Source organism: Motacilla alba, chromosome 2 (genome assembly GCF_015832195.1).
Source record: "Motacilla alba alba isolate MOTALB_02 chromosome 2, Motacilla_alba_V1.0_pri, whole genome shotgun sequence".
NCBI classification, from domain to species: domain Eukaryota; kingdom Metazoa; phylum Chordata; class Aves; order Passeriformes; family Motacillidae; genus Motacilla; species Motacilla alba.
Genome location: NC_052017.1, coordinates 90,478,758 through 90,492,267, shown reverse-complemented (window position 1 = coordinate 90,492,267; position 13,510 = coordinate 90,478,758). Strand labels below are relative to the sequence as shown.

Here is a 13,510-nt window from a genome sequence, read left to right as displayed (position 1 = left end):
CCCTTTTCTGTTGGGTGTGGCATTGGGCACAGGCAGAGCAGGAATGTACAGACTCCTTTTCAGGCTCTGAGGAAGCAAATTGTCAACGTATTAACCTGGGTGCATGCGGGGGATATGCAGTGGTGGTACCTTTTTTCAGGGCACAAACTTGCTCCCCCCAGACCTCACCATCTCAGGGGCTGCCTGTTCTCCAATGCACTCTTGGTGCTGCACTACTCAGTTCTGCTGCAAATTTACATTTTGCCAGCCCTGAACTGACAAACAGGCTGGTCTGAGCTGAGCTGTTTTGAGGGGTAGAAGAAATCCTTGTCTGTATTTCTACATCACATTTTTAAAGGGATGAGATCCCAATTAACTATGGAGAACATTTCCACCTTCTCATACTATGGTTAATTATTAATAAGACTTTTAGGGTTGTAGGTCATCCCTCCCTCTCCTCCCCTTCCCTCAGTATGAACAGATTCCATTCCAAAAGGATTATTCTGGGAAAACAGCCAACATACTTACATGAGGCCAGCACTTATTACAAATAATGGGGATGAATTTATAGCTGAGGTGGTTATAAAATGATCTAAAAGATCAATTATAATGGAAAAAAGATCGTTTGAAGACTGTTGGGGTGGCTATGGTTTATCCCATTCTCATTTATAATTGAGAACAGCATGGAAAATGGTTAAATATCTTTCAGATGAAAGGAAGATATATATGTATTTATACAATAACCAAAGAAAGGGAGAGGCTCTTGCAGCAAGTAGGTTTCCTCAGAATGAAACGATATAAATCTGGGAGTATTGTTTTTAATTTTTATTAGCATTCTGGGTAAAATGCTTGCCTCAGGAGGAGAGATCTCCTTTTCTAGAAGTCACAGCTCATCTTTGAGACTCAAACATGGATAAAAGCTGAGAGTTTTCTGCATCCTGCTGCCAGGGCAGTGGTGGTTGCAGAGGTGCTCCTTGTTTGCCTGGTACAGATGCCTACAGGGCTCCGTGGGGCTGGCAGATTTCTCCTCTGAGATAAAGCCTTCCTGAGGGAACTTCGTGCTTTGCTTTTCCTCCACCTGCCCTTCCTATATTAACCCTTCCCAAGGCTCAGACAATATGCACACATGAAAGATTCAGTTTTATGACTGTAGAAATCCTGTAAATCCCTTGGTAAAATCCCGTAGAATGGCTTGGTTGAGGAATGGAATGCAGACATTGCTAGTGAAAGGTCCAGATTTCTGTGATTCCTTGACAACTTTTGAATATGAGACTTGGGTTAAAAACACAGACTCATAGTCCCTAGTTCAGCTCCTCTTTACTCCTGGTACCTAAACTTTAAACATTCATCTTCCCAGATAATAAAAATTACATTTCAAATTATGCCTGGAGGGGGAGGACCTAATTCTTGAGGCTGCTGTGGAATTTAAGGACTATTTGATATTTTTAGGCTGTCTACTGGGATTTGCAATGCAGCTGTCTCTCCTTCTATTGCTGCTAGAGGGCTCAAGCTGGTAAAGGCTTCTCAAGACTGTCTGCTGGCTTGGGCCCCACACAAAATACATCAACAGCCATCTTCATTCAAGACAATGATGCTGGTGAGGACCACTGTGTAGCTTCATGTTTGGAGAACACAGCACAATTCCAAATTTTGCCTGAGATGTGCTCCCTAACCCCAGAGCAGAGTCTGTCTTCAGAGGAAGATCTCAAACTTCTTTCGGAGCTGCTGGATTTTATGTAATGAGAGAGTGACTGCCTTAATTAATTGGGCACTTGCGTGGGATGTTAGTTCTGATCTCTGCTGAGAATTTTGATTAAACAGTCTTTAGAGAAGGTGTGCATAAATACACATTGGGATGGAGGCAGGCAGCTCTTAGCAGTGCTATAGTGCTGGATTCAGAAAGGTGTGGGACACTTCTGTCCCCACTGCTTTACACCAGTTACAATTCCCATCCTGAGGCTTCTGGTGGACCCAATGCATCTCCAAAGGAGTTTGAATAACTCAGGGCTAAAAATTGCCCTATAGAAAGCTGTCATCTCAAATTTAGGGACACCTCAGCCTACTGCCAAGCCTAATGGTATAATCTGAGTCCTTTTTGGATGTCAAACAATGACACTGAGAATGCAGAAGGATAGTTTATGTTATTCATAAACTTAAAGTCTTCTTCAGTTTTGGTGGTCTAATACACACATCTTGTTGATGCAGAAAGTACCATAAAATATTGGTTTGGATTTTTTCAGAAGATATGGGCAGCTGTAAAAGGCAGGATTGGTTGGTTTCATCTTTTGTTTGAGGGTAGGCAGCTTCCATTTGACACTGATTTAAAGTATTGCCTTTGCAGCTGTTGGTATGGTGGTTTAGGCTGTGTTGTCAGTGCACCTAAAAGGCTACAGTGAGAAAGTCTGATGTGAGAAAACCACTGTATAAATTTGGACAAAACAGTATCTGACGTCAACAGGATTGCATCACTGTGATTAAAGATAGAATAAAAGAAATCTGTGTTAAAATGTTAGAGGCGTAACAGGTGTATGCAGAATATTATACTAGTGTTTAGATTCAACAGGCAAACTTTAATTTTAAAAAATCTTGTACTGACCAAATTTCGATACCCGAGAATATAATAAAAGTGTTTGTAACTGAAGTATTGGGAAACATCTGTTTTTTAGAACTCTACCAGCTAGTTAATTTTAAATCTTGTTCGTTATAGTTACTGCTAAACACAGTAACAATTGCTTGGATCCACAACATATATCAATGCAACCAAGTGCCTGATTTGCTATTGGATTGCACAGACTGTCACATGACAGAAAAGAAATTATTTATTCACCTCCATTTCCCTGTACTGCCCTTAAACCATTTTTAAGTGTTTCATTTCAAAGTCATGCCAGCTTAGGTTATGAACAGTATTGGTAAAGAAAGATAGAGAAAATGACACTAAAGATATGTGACAAGAGCAGAGAAATACCAGAAGAAAAATTTCCAGTCTTGTCAGAAGTCATGTTTGCCAATAACTAGGGGATATGGTTTTGGAAAGATTATATATTGGACCAGGCTACAGCTTTGCAGCTAATTGCTGTGTTATAGTAGCACTGACCCTGTTCACTAGTGGATTGTAGCCCCGCTGTGTGCCACATAAAAGAATAAAAGCAAGCCTTTTCTTCAAAGGTTTTACATCTGGAGATTTTTGTTTGTTTTGGTTTTGTTTCTTCTAGCTAGATTACGGTGAGATTTCCCTTTCTGGCCCCCTTAAACCAAGGCAGTTCTGGACTCTGACACATAAAGCCTGAAGTAACTGTGAAGCTTGACTTGTGTGTTTCTCTATTCAGGTTCATTCATTAAATCCAGACCATCACAGACACAGGCACATTTTTATTTCAGTGAAATGGCTGCAGATACTTTTCAATTAAAAAAAAAAAAGGAATTTTGGTTTTCATGTTTTCACCAGAGAATTGTGCAGTACAAAATACTGAGCAGCTTTCAGGAAGATGTATAGAAAAGTACCTTTTTTTTTTTTTTTTTTTTAATTACCTGTACAATAAGTAAAGTTAGAAAACTGAAAGACAAACAATTGCCTTGTAGGTCTCTTACCTTCACTGTCAGTACAATCTGATGTTAAACCATTGCTCACTCTCCTGATCTGCCATGAGTCAGATGTATTTAGTTAATTTTCACAGAGCTTCTCTGGATAGAAATTACTAAAGGGAAGCTTAATATTTCTATTAAGCATTAGGACAAGACCTAAATATTGATTTTAATTGCAAGATATGCATATTCAGCTACTCAGCTGAAGGACTTTCCTCTTAAAGGTCTTGGCAAAACCCTTTATTCCCAGTGCAAGACAGAAAAGCAGCTGCACAAAGCTATGAACACTAACAGGCATCCAGATTCACTTTATAATCCAGCCTCCCAAATCAACAGGTCAATAAAATATTTTCCCCTCTTCCCATTCAGAGTATATTTGACTTTTTGCATGAAAATTCTGCTTAGTCATTAAACAATTATGGTAACTCAATTGAAACAAATACACAACTGGTCATTAGCAAATATCCATTTGGAATAGCTTTCTGTTGTCTCTGGCATAAGATTACCACAATCACAGCTCTGCAAAGAGGTGAAGCACCTCTGCTAAAAGCCAGTGTGTGCTACAGTTTAAATCAATTTCTGCTATACAAAGATGCCAAGAGACATGTAAGGGAATACTGCACTATCTACAACATTTCAAAAGTATATTTGAAGTTTCCTTATGGTGATATTAGGGAAAAATTTATCCAACAAAACCATATGGAAATGTGGCTTTGGATGCTAAAATACTGTCCATGTTTTATTGAAGAAATAATAAATATCTGGTACCACTACAAAGTACTTTCCCCCACCACAAAGCTTAACTATCTTTCTCTCTAATTATTGTAAGACAGTACAGATGGGTCCCACCATATATATGAGTTGGAATCATGAAAGGTAATTGATAAGGAAGTAGGTCCTTCTTCTGAGTTCTCTTTGTGATCATGAAGGGAATTTAAAAAAATGCAAATATATGTGTTAAAAATCAAAGGTATTATCAGAAAACAATGGGGAATTGTAACATAATCTGAAAACTATTCAATTTTTCTACCGATAGAATGTATTAATTTTATAAAGTAATTAATTAATAATATGGTTGATATAATCCCATAAGATAATTGGGAGGGACTTGAGGAAATATTCTAGTGCAACCTCCTGCTCAAAAAGCAGGCTCAGATGTGAGCTCAGTCCAGGTTGTTCATACTTTTATCCAGTCTGGTTCTGGAACTTTTTAAGGATAAAGGCTGATCAAACTGTCTGGGTGAGCTGCTCCACTGCTTCCCTTTCCTTAGTGACAATTTTTTTTTTTCTTTACATTGAGCTTTCATTGAGTAAATATAAAATAAAAATTAAAAAAAAAAATGGAGGAGCATGTGTTGCACACTGCAGCTGTACTGTTCACACCCAGCTCCTGGACTCAACACACACAGAGGGCTTAAGCACCTGGAGCAGTAGAGAGAAGCTACATCCAACATCCAGCAAGGACAGCCAGACCATCCCTCAGTACCACCTGCAGGTACCTAAATGCTGTCAGTGACCAAGATTTCTGCTGGATATTTGTGAACTGGTGCCTGTCACAGAACCAGTATCTGCTTCTCCTCCTGCCTGCTGAGGCAAGAACACCAAATGCTGACTGAAGACTGGGCTGCAGGGCACTGACTGGAACCCAAGCTCTAAACCATGGTACCTAACTCCTTTTTCTGAAAATCTACTTCCAAGTGCATGAAAAAAATTGGAAAAATAATGTTTATGTGTTAGCCAACAAAGCAAAGGAAGCCATTGGAGAGGGAGAAGGGGTAGCAACAGGTCTAATTGCAAAGAGCAATGGAAAGATGTTTGTGTATGTGCTGTAAATGATATGTCCTAAGCTGCATATGTGTAAAAGAGCTATTCTCACCTTAAAAATTATTTTGGTTGTTGTGGAATGTAAAACAAACAAGCAATAAAATTGGCCAAAGACTGGGCAGAATGTAACAGAAGTTAAAAATACGAAATTCATAATAATGGTTATAAATCAAAGATCTAAAATAGAGATAGTGGAAAGGTAAGTTAAATGTATGGTAGTAAATGAATGGCTAGCAGAATTCACAAGGATTTATGAAAATGTAAGTCGAGAAAAATGGATCATAACAATGATTCATTCCCTGGGAGATGAGAAATCCAATAGCAATGATGCATGATAAGATATGCTTAACAAGGGGTTTTGTCCTACATTTACATGGAGATAGAAGAGTCCATTCACATCTTGCCAAAACAGTGAAGTGCAGCTTATTTCAACAGTAAGAGAGAGCTCCTTGAAAACTCTGTCAAGACAAGCTGTTGTAATCACAGAGATCCCGTAACTTACATGCAGCAGTTTTAAGAATTGATTTAGAAGTTGTCTGGACTGCTGGGCTTAATTGTTGATATTTATTGGAATTCTGGCAAAGCTCCACTTAAGATACAAAGAGGCCATATGGGAAAAGACAAAGTGGAACACCCCCAGTGATTACAGAGCTATTACCGTCATTTCTATCCTAAGCAAATTAATGAAATGGCTGACACATGAACTCAGCCAATAAGTGGGGGGGTGGGGGGGGAAGGGGGACAGCAATAGAGTTCAAATTGCTATTATTTTTTTAAATGAGTTTGCAAGACTGAATAAAGGTAATTACATTCATGCAGGATACATGGATTTCCCAGCAGTGTTTGTCTTAATACTGCACAGTATCATTATTTAAATACAGAAATACAGAATGCTATAAAATCAATGCCACAAATTTAAACTGATTGAAATCTATGAGATGGATATCAACATATAACTATTAATGAAAAGCTACTAAAAAAAGAATATAGTTTTAAAAAAATTCCAACTTAAGCTGTCCCAGATACGTACATTGACTTGAAGGAGATAATAACATGGCTGAAAATGATGCAGAGGAAGCAGAGGGTAAGGATGCTAGACAACTCACAGAAAGATTTTTAGAGAAATCACAGAAATTTGGCTGAATGCAAGGAAATTTGCCTAGAAATAAGGACATCAGGTCATTTTAGAGCAAGAGGGATAACATACATGCAAGACCCACCAAAATTCAAGGCTTGGAAGTAAGACAAATTCAGCTTAGCAACTAGAGAGCCTTAGGAAGCAGAGGATTCTTTCAGACTTTAAATTAAGATTGAAAATTATCCCAAGGATCTATTTTAGTTAAATTAATATTTTCTTTAGTTTCTAAATCAATTACAGAGTTTTGTTGAGCAGTATATCAACTATAGTGAAATGTTGGAATATGAATAGTTAGAAGAAAATAAATTTGGTATTCTTAGTGACATTTATCAAGTCCCATGATGAATATGCATTATTTTTTCCTATCTCAGACATGAAATATTGATATTTGCATTCTTGGCAAGGTTAGCTGAGAACAACACATTAAAAACAGTGTATGAGAAGTGGTCACTATTATTAGTTACAGCTTAAAACCCCCTCAATTAATACAGGGCAAAAATAGCATTTCATACAGAGTGCAACAGTCAAGTTCAAAATATAGTTCTGCCTCAAAAGCCTGTTTCTCAGTAGCCGAAAAACAGGTACCAGTAATAAGATGTCAGGGACACAATGAAACTTCCAACACATGTATACCTTGAGTCTAATGTTAACTCCAAGCATTATCAGGAAGGGAGGAATTAAACAGAAGACAAGACTAATGTGTGTGTGATTAATAAGCAAAGCATTCTAGGAGTCCAGTCTGGCATTGTTCTGGCTGAGAACATCTTTCATCCCTCAGAAAGATGTTAATGCACTCCTTAATAATGCACCACCAGCAAGTTTAAGAAGGTGTGTTTTCTATCATCCTTTGGAATGTATGAAAGAAAGGTGCATTTCAACTATGTCTGCCTCATCAAAAATCAAAATACTGCAACTGACTCGTTGACATGCTGATGTTCAGGCACAGGCTGGACTCGATCTCAGAAGCATTTTCAGCCTAATTGATTCTGAAGTTCTGTGATGGTCAACACGTACACATAGACAGACCTTGAACTTGTACGCAGCCTTTTCTGAGATGGGAGAAAACAGTGAATCCTCTCGGTATGGAGGAGCAGGAGAAGACTAATACACTGGGTATTAAGAAGATTAATGAAATGGTAAAGGCAAAATTTAGGATGGTAATTTTCCTGTAATTCTCTAGTCACCTGAGGAATCTGGATCTAATAACTGAAAAGTCTTCATGCAGAATAAGCATTTCCTCACATCTCTTCAGAGACAGTTGAAGAATCGTGAATCTGACTTTTAGAGTTTGCTAGCTTTAGTGAAGAGGGAATCAGTGTATCCTGTTAAGTAATGCCTTCCCTTATTTTGCCATTCCTTGTCTTCCCTGCCCTTTCCTGCCCTTCTGTGCTCTGCCCTACCCTGAATGATTCATTCAGTGCATCAGTGCATTTAAGACATCCGAATGGACAGTATTGCTTCTACTTCAAGACAAAAAAGAAAGGAACTTTTTTAGGTTAACCCCATTTTTATGTTCCCATTTTGAGACAAGAGGTCACAGTAAATAATTTTGGCCCAAGTAAAGCCATTTCACCTTAAATATTGCATTGTGCTGTAATTAGCGATACTAGCTCTTTAGTATATAGCATGTTAAATTAGATATGTGTTTTATTATTAAAAATCACAGAATTTTGTATTAGCTACACCTTCATAAAATGAAACAGTAACAGGAGAGGTTCTTTTTTTTTGTTCTGAAGGCAAAGTATGTGTGGTGTACAGAACGTCTTTAGTGATGAGATAAAATGCATCAATTCTGTTGTCCTCGTATCACTCATTCACTCATCATAGCAATTATTTAAATGATTCAGATGAGTATCTTCCTTTTTAATATTTATCAATTTGGGTGTTAAGAGGGCACTGGAGTAATAAAAAGTGTGTATTTCACTGGTGGTTATGAAACAGTGTCTGAAAGTAGTGAGTAATGGCATATGTAAAATAAATAGGATATTAATAGCACTTAAGCTGAATATTATAGATATACCACAAACCAAGAAATTCAATAGTGAATTGAGTATTTTACATATGCATATATGCACATATATGCACATATTATTGTCGAATAATGTAGTGGCATTTACAAAATAAGTTTGCAAATGACACTTGCAGACTTAAAGAGAGTCACATATCTTGTAGAAAATAGTCTAACATACATGCTGACAAAACAATCGAGGGCAAAGGACTAATGAGAACCCAAGCAGTTTGACTACTAACACCACTCAAACTTGAAACCTCAAAGAAAGTTACCAGAGAATGTATATTTGAAATACTTTAACTGAAAACATTGATGAAGTTATTTTAAAAAACCAAAAAAACCCTACCAGTTTGAATTTTACTGTGGCCCCAGTGCTGGTCAATGTCACAGCTCCCAGCCTGTGCTGCCCTTCAGGACACAAATTCCTTGATGCTGAGCTACATGCCAAGGTTAATGTGCATCCAGAGCCATCCCAAGCTGACCAACCAGTAAGACATGCTGAGGTGTGGAATCTCTCCTAATTCCTGGTCCCTTTTAGAGAGAATATATTTCCTAGCTCTTCATTTCCTACTTGGACAGTCTCTGAAAAGGAGGCATCTGCACCTAAAGTTGACTTTTTTTCCCACCCCTTTTTTTTTTTTATTAAATGGAAAGCTGAGAAGGCTTCCTTTTGGCTAGTAGCTCGAGGATCAGAGCTCTCATCTGGAGACACTTGATGTTGGTGCCTCCTTGCTTGAAGGCTCACCCCAGCAAAATGGTCTGACCATAATGCAACTGTTTAGAATTTACAGAAACAAAACTTCTCATCCTTCCCTGCTGAACCTCATATGGGATATTTAAAGACTTTTTAGCCTGAAAAAGGCAGCATGAAAAGCAGCAGGACTCGTCAGAGCAGTCATGCACAGGGGAGAGGGAACCAGGCACCAGCAGCCCCCTCTGGGCAGCAGCACCAACCATGCCAAGTGGAAGCACCTGATCCAATCTTTCCCCAGTGTCCTAATGAACCAGCATGCTCCAAATGAACAGAACAGATTGATCCCTTCAGGCAGTGTAGACTAATGTCTGTCAGGCTTAGGATCCAGATGGGGCTCAACTCTAGATAGGTGTTCTGCTGGTCAGTGCTGTCCATATCAGATGTTTTCAAAACCTTCTGGCTCAGGAGCTTTTAATCACTAATGGTCACCCATACAGTTTCTTTTTTTTAAATTTTTTTTATTTATTTAAACTATCAAGCCTCAAGATCCCTGGTTCCTGAGGTCTGTTTTAGTTACTAAATTTTTTCATGGAGATGGGCCTGAATGACAAAAGGTTTATTTTGATTCAGGTCCCAGATTAATCATGTATCTCATGACTATTCCTCAAATACATTAGAAACTAAGAGGCAAACATCTTGGACAACCTAGTTCTACCTTTTTGGAGACCCTTCAGGAATTTGGATGATTTGACTTCTTTATTTACAAAGTTGTCTCATTTATAGACCCATCTTTTCAGTACTGAATTCTTAAGTTTGCGGTATATCCATAATATTCTGCTTAAATGCTACTGATGTCCTATTTATTTTACGCAGGCATATATCCACATATTACTGTCTAACAAATTCTAGAACAGACCTGATTGTAGAAGTTGTACTCAAAGCAGTTTTTACTCACTCCCAGCCATCAGGAAAGCACATATAATTCAGTACATGCCTATCAGCAAATAGCAGCTGGAAGTCAGTGCTGTGCAGAAGAAGCTGTGCTTACCATCAGCAGCCCTTTGTAAGCATAGACAATCCCAAGCCAGATGGTCATGTGGGTGTTTTCGCAGTGCTCCAGGATTGGTCGGATGGAGATGTCTCTGCCCGCAGGGTCAGGCTGCAAAAAGAAAAGGTGAGATATTTGGACTCAGATTTCCTTTGCTTCACACTTCAGTGGTACTTAGAGATTTCAGTAGACTGAGGATGTGTAGGATACAGAGTGGACAACTTCAGAGTAACTTGTGGTGACCCATGAACCTGCAGAGAAATACAGTGAAAAGTAAGGATCTGAGGAAACAGCTGCTGGATAGCTACTACCTGGTGAGGTCACATCTACTGTAAACCTGAAAGAAAATATCTGAAGTCACTCGATATTTAACAGTGCCGGTCATATTTATCAGCTTTACAGTATCTACTTTTTCTATAAGGCAAACAACTTGAAAGCACAGGCATGAAAAATAATGCATTCAAATTTCTCTTTCCTTCACCTGCAGTTCTTGTGTCACTGGCAAATGGCTGATAAACATTTAAAACATTGCTGTGTTTCAGGTTGCTTTTTATTGATAACCATGAGCTAATCAAAGACTATCTAAACTACAGCAGCAGCTTGGGCAAGATCATAAATCATCAAACAAAAACAAAAACAAAAACAAAAACAAACAAACAAACAAAAAAAACCAAAACCAAAACCCAAAACCCCAAAAAAACCCCACAACAAAACAAACAAAAAAAGCCCCCAATGAAATATCATTTAGAGCCAGTGATTGACTGTGCAAAATGAAATATTGCTGGAAGCTTTGCAGTTTTCCATTTATTTTGAAAAGGAGGTTGTATAATATTACAGAATCAAGAGGACTTGGAGACTATGAAGGAGAAGCACTAACAAAGGCTCAGAGAAATCTGCAAGAACCACCCCTTGACCTACTCACTTTTTTATTTTTAACACACAGGGGAAAGAACAGTTGCCACACAGAGAAAAGGGTTACTAGCTACTATGCTGAATGCAATTAGAATAGATATTAGGGTCTGGTCAAACTGCTAGACTGCTTGTTAATGGTGTACATTGTTAAAGAACACAAGGGTCTTGTATGAGATTCTAAGAGAACTTGTTTTAGTTACATACTGCAGAGCACTCCTGTTGTGAGATGCATGTACCTACAGTCTGCTGTGTTTACAGAAAATGCTGAAATAGTGAAAGCTGTTTTTTCCTTTCTACTTTGAAGGAATGGATTTGAGCTTTAGCCAAACTAAGATCAACCCAGACATAGCTTTCTGTACCTGGCTGTCCCGGTGGGCTTTTCAATTTCCCTTTTTTATGAATAACACATGTAAAATGTCCCATGCAGAAGTATAATGATTATTATATAAGGAAAAATAATGTTTTCACTAACTGGAATGTAGACTTGTACATGGAAAAACTTTGGGGAGATCTGAATTAATTTCCTAAAGGTTATTTTTGCTTCCTCTGATGAGGTATGACCTCTGCTATGTATTCCACTGGTCACAGCAAAAATCTTCAGTTCACTTTCTTCCACCGGTTTTGTATGTGAGGCATTTCCGCTGACCTCATGCACTGTAAAAAAAGTGAGAAAACCCAAGCAACCTTGTGCTATGATGCACTGCACAGTGAAACTATCCACAATTTTCTTTGCAAAGCCTCCAGTAGGCAAGACATTAACATTTAAAACCTTTTCTTCCCTGAACTTCTGTAGAAACTCTAAATGGAAAAATAAAGCTCTTGGAAAAAAAAAGGTGTCCTGAAATAAAATAAGATAAAAAACAAGGCGGCAATATTAACTCTCCCAAAGAACTTATGACTCCATCCTAATGGTTGTTGATGGCAGGCAAACAACCATTAGCTGAAGAACTGAAATTACTGCGAACATTAAGTGTCATCACAACATTTAAGAAGCTACAAATGCTTGTCTGGGGATCAGTTGAACTACCTCATTCTCCCTGATCAATGACAAAAGCCCAATGATAAAATTTAGGTGCACTGAAAACACATTTTCATGTCAAAGTTACAACCTAATATGTTTAACATCATTTTTTTTTTATTATGTAATAAACGTCACAGGACAAATCATTCACACTGAGCTCTGAATGTCTTACTGATGTGTCAGCAGGACTGTACTACAGAGAAATTTTTCTAACCTGCCAAAAGCTCCATCTCTTACGGTCTGGAATTACAGAAGTGACATAAAATTTAAGGTTTTCATCATCAGAGAGTTGTCCCTTTTTTTTCCCTTCATACTGGTGAGTCAGCAGAGGACTGTCTCTGCTTTCCCAGTTCCACATCCCTCCTGCCAGGTATTTCTTTTATTTCAGTTTCCCACTTTTCTGAAGCAAGAAAATGTATAAATAATTAGGGCTTTCACCTGGTGTGATGGATGATGTTTGTTTTCCTTGTTCATGGATTGAAAACTCTAATCACACCTAGACTGAAGGATTCCTCCATTTTTAAGTAACTATAAGTAATTGGAATATCTCCCTGTTTTGAGGAACATTAATGAAACAAGAACTCCTATTTGGTTTGTGGCAGATTATAAATGTTTTAATATAATTCATATATTCTGTAATGAAAATTTACTTCAAAACTGGAAAGTGTATGTCCATTTATTGCTCAAAACCTCTCTTTTAAGATCCAGGCACAAAATGATGAAGTGGAAAACATAATTTATTTTCAAATACTATTAGAGAGTAAGCATTGTTTCCTCAGTAGGAAGACTGTCAGACTTTATGAGGCATGATAGCTCAAAATCAATGTTAATTAAGTAAAACAGTGTGTTCAGGGTTGCTTTTTTTTTTTTTTTTTTGGTGAGATAGGAAAATCCTGTGAAGTGCTCTAGGTAGACCAGGGAAAGAGAGAATATTGATTGCAGCAAAAGTGTGCATGGGGCAGCACTTCTTTCAAAAGACTTTCAAGACCTGCAAGGTGGTAAATTTTTTAAACAAAAATTTGCTGAGGTCCTGTGCATGTGGGGTTAAATGTTGGCAGGTAGCAGTAATTTTAAAGTGAACGGATTTTGTTGATTACTTACCGCTACTGCAAAATGACATTCGTGTTCTACTGCTTTTAATTTGCCATTCTGTTTCTTCACTGATTTTGCATGAATTAACTAATCATAGCAAAAAGCAGGGTTAAAAAAACATATGATATTTTCTGATGTCAAAAGAATTTTTGAAAACTCTACAATTACAGCTGAATGGGGCACTTGACTGACCTCTCTAATCATCCACC

General features: G+C 37.9%; 1 protein-coding gene across 6 annotated transcripts in view; it reads right to left on the bottom strand.

Annotated features, from left to right (window-relative positions):
• Positions 1 to 13,510, bottom strand: part of GABBR2 (gamma-aminobutyric acid type B receptor subunit 2) — a 456,379-nt gene that overhangs the window by 28,830 nt on the left and 414,039 nt on the right. For all 6 annotated transcript variants that reach the window (XM_038127756.1, XM_038127754.1, XM_038127759.1 and 3 more), the window contains one exon: positions 10,277 to 10,387. In XM_038127756.1, coding sequence (XP_037983684.1) covers positions 10,277 to 10,387 — 111 coding nt within the window. The remainder of the gene's footprint in view (positions 1 to 10,276; positions 10,388 to 13,510) is intronic.